The sequence below is a fragment of the Limulus polyphemus genome, unplaced genomic scaffold, assembly GCF_000517525.1.
Source record: "Limulus polyphemus unplaced genomic scaffold, Limulus_polyphemus-2.1.2 Scaffold11118, whole genome shotgun sequence".
NCBI lineage: Eukaryota > Metazoa > Arthropoda > Merostomata > Xiphosura > Limulidae > Limulus > Limulus polyphemus.
Window position 1 is genome coordinate 1 of NW_013676728.1, and position 3,855 is coordinate 3,855.

The 3,855-nt window shown below is 33.4% G+C and overlaps 1 protein-coding gene across 1 annotated transcript in view; it reads left to right on the top strand.

Moving 5' to 3' along the window:
- Positions 1-2,812: 2,812 nt before the first annotated feature.
- The window catches only part of LOC106476649 (proliferation-associated protein 2G4-like), a gene marked incomplete at its 3' end in the record, with an annotated part of 11,992 nt that continues 10,949 nt past the window's right edge, over positions 2,813-3,855 (top strand). Inside the window, 1 exon segment of the mRNA XM_013937291.2 lies at positions 2,813-2,941. Coding sequence (XP_013792745.1) covers positions 2,857-2,941 — 85 coding nt within the window.

A 3,855-nucleotide genomic window follows, 5' to 3' on the forward strand; every position in this document is an offset into this window, starting at 1 on the left:
AGGATTTGTGTCGCTTAAGTTTCGTCGGAACGAAGTTACGGAAAGTTAATTAACAAACGGCGACGTAACAATATATTCATACTAAAAGTCTGCTACGGATATTATAATAAATGTATCCAGTTTTCCTGAATGTGCCATGAACTGTAATCTGTGTGACTTGTCACGAGACTGAACTCTACAAAATTAGCACGTGAGTGAAACGAATTGTTAATGCTTTTGCTTGTATGTAATTTTTTAAGCACATTACTTTATATCTTGTAGGTACAAGTTTTGTCAGTTTTAAAAAGAATAGTGCGGCGTGAGTTCTTTAAGTAAACAATGTTATTCTTACCAGTTGTCTAATCGAGCTGATGTTTCGTACTTCAAAGTGAATGTTTCCCTGGAAATTATAGACGTTGTGGTATCCGCAACAATATAAACAACCATGATAGCCAAGAAATCAGTTCCCACACTTTTTATTATGGCTAGAAATAAGCTATGATCTCTGCATTATCAGCTGACTAAACTTTTTAATTTTAGTTGTTTTTCTGTAAAATGTAGTTTATACCTGAAAATCGTGTTGGTCTGTTTATATATTACAAAAGATGTGAGAACTGAGGCACAGTTAATCCGATTTAGGTGTTTCAACTGAACAGACTTCACCGAACATGTTCGCCCTTTCAGCCGTGGGGACGTTATAAATGATGGTCAATCCCATTATTCGTTGGTAGTCCAAGAGTTGGCGGTGGATGATGTTGACAAACCGCCTTCCCTCTAGTCTATCACTGCTAAATTATGGACGACTAGCGTAGATAGCTCTCGTGTAGCTTTACGCGAAATTCCAAAAAACCAAACTTGAATAGACTGTTCAGTTTCAGATGCCAGCAAATTCATTAAAACAAAACCAGGCTTTTAAAGTTCGGAATCCTGTAATTGTATTTTAGAAAGATATACCAAGATAGATTTATTTTTTACTTAACTCAGTAGAGAAGTCTTCACAGTTGCACACTGTTTGTAAGCTCTATATACTGTTACGTCTCTGGTCGTTTGTTCATTTCCGGTATAAATTCTTACCGGGGAACTTCAACGATACAAGTCCTTTCTTAAATAAAACTAGTTTATTCTTTCTCAATACAACTTTGCAATACACTTAATTTCCACAGTCACTTTAACTTAAACACACGCTAGAATTCACAAAGATTCACACACTTTACTTACGGCTTGACTCTATTATCTGTCTCTCTGTCTGCAATTATCCCCCCGCCGTCACTTTATTTTCCGGCTTATATACAAGAACATAGCATGCCTAAAAAAGCCTAGAGTTGCGAGGAACCACACAGTCACGATCTTTCTAGAACTCCAGTGCATGCTCCAAGCGTCGCGCGACTTCCGCTGTCGTAACAATATGACACATATTCTGGATTTATCTGTTTTCGTTATAAAAATATTTTCAAATTTTTTATCGTTAATTTAAAATTATTATGAAACTGAAGTTTTCAAAAAATGAGATGATATGCCTTAAAAAATTAAAAATATCGACCTTTTTACTAAATGTTTAAAATAAAAGAATACACAACTTCACATTATAGCTGTTTATCTCAGGAATGAAAACGGACAGTGCCTAATGAAGCTAGTAAACACTTATCAGGAAGGATTGATTAGAGATTTTTATTCTTGTTTCTCTGAAGGACTTTGATTGTTTGTTTTTTGTAATATTTTTGTTCAAAGCTGCACTAGCCGCCCTTAATTTTAAAGTGTTAGAGTTGAGAGAGAGAAGGCAGTTGGTCAACTCCACCTATCCGCAACTCTAATCGAATAGTGAGATTTAACCGTCACGCTTATAGTATACTCATGGCCCCAAAGTGGAGCAACGAAATGTGTAATAAATCCTCAGATTCACAGATCAAGCTAGTGAGATTTAACCGTCACCCTTATAGCATACTCATGGCCCCAAAGTGGAGCAACGAAATGTGTAATAAATCCTCAGATTCACAGATCAAGCTAGTGAGATTTAACCGTCACCCTTATAGTATACTCATGGCCCCAAAGTGGAGCAACGAAATGTGTAATAAATCCTCAGATTCACAGATCAAGCTAGTGAGATTTAACCGTCACCCTTATAGTATACTCATGGTCCCAAAGTGGAGCAACGAAATGTGTAATAAATCCTCAGATTCACAGATCAAGCACACCAACCAATAGGCCACCTGATGCAACGGAGATTGAGAATGAAGATCTAGTAAACGTACACACTGTGATAGATGTCACTTTATACAACTATGATGTTTTTAATTATCACAATTATTGATTTATTTTTTGCTATTTCTTAACATTTTCTACAGCGTGGAAAGTGTAGTTTTCATTTTTTGATTCTTGGGCTGAAAAGTTTAATTTTCATAACCAATAATGGCTAACGATATAACTGACAAAGTTCAGTTTAATAGTATTATGTGTTTTAATTGTTCTCTTGTTTTTAAGTGTAACGCTACACAATGAGTTATCTGCAATATGCCTACCGTGGGTATATAACTCTGCTTTTAGCATTGTGATCCCTTAATCTTACCACTGAGCCACAAGGGGGGTCAGTGTTATATAACACAACCAAGTACTGCGGGGTTGTGACATTCTATAAATATACATTTGTTTTTAAAGTAACTAAATAATATTAATTGCTTTTCTGTAAAAGGATTTCTATGATAAATATTTATGGAATCATCTTATTATTATATCTAGACGTTATTGCAGTTCAAGTGGGGTTTTAATACACATTATTAAATATTAATAACACGTGGTTTTACCAACCCTGAACATGTGGTTTACAAGTAGTATTCAAATACATGCAACGAATTATGGGAACATTTTGGTGAGGTGACTAAGATGGCTGATAAAGATGAAAATGAACCAACAATTGCCCAAGACTTGGTTGTTACCAAGTATAAAATGGCAGGAGAAATGGTGAACCGTAAGTTTTAATAATTTTCTATATGATTTTAATTTGTTTTAATTCCGTGAGCTTTTCCTTTTTTTTTGTAATATCAAGATCAGTTATAACATACGGTAACATAACACATGTGGGTGGATAGCGTAGTTTATTGCGTTGCTAGGCCTAATCTTGTCTTGCTTACCGGTATTAACCCCGTGGCGGTAAAACTATATTATCATAATATTGTAGTACTAGTAAGTAATGTTTTCTTAAATTTAATAAATGGTTTTGGAAAGAGTTGCATATCAATTCACACGTTTTATTTCGCAACAAATTATGAAAGTATGTAAACTCGAATGAATAAACGAATGTACTGTGAAATTAATTTATGAAACAAATTTAATAACTTTAACTTTAGTGTTTAATTAATAGGAAATGATTCTAAATTTTCATAAGTTCTAGATTAACGCAATGAAACTGATAGTGAGATAAAGGTAAGGTTAAAATTATCTTTTAGGAATTAAATATGAATGCGTTATCAATTTACAGCTAAAATTAACTCCAAAAGAAGCAAGAACTTACCCTAATATATATATAATTGTATTAAATATTTATATTGAATAAACAATGATATAAAAAAATTCAAGAAGCTTGGCTAGCTTCAGGCATCACATCAAAGACCATAATAAAAGATGACTGTCATAGTGCACAATTTTAAGCAAAATAAACAAAGCAGTTATTGAGAATTACTAGTATTAAATGCACACTAAATAAATATGTCAATAAATTAACTTTAAACTCTGAGAAGAATACATGAGTGTAATTTGTGATATTGTGAAATAGATTTTAAAGTCTGACCAGTAATAATGTTGAAAAAGTTCTACATAAATCATTTTTCCTCAAGTGCACCACACATGAAGTTTTGTCAGCTGAGATGAGTTGTATAAAAGGTT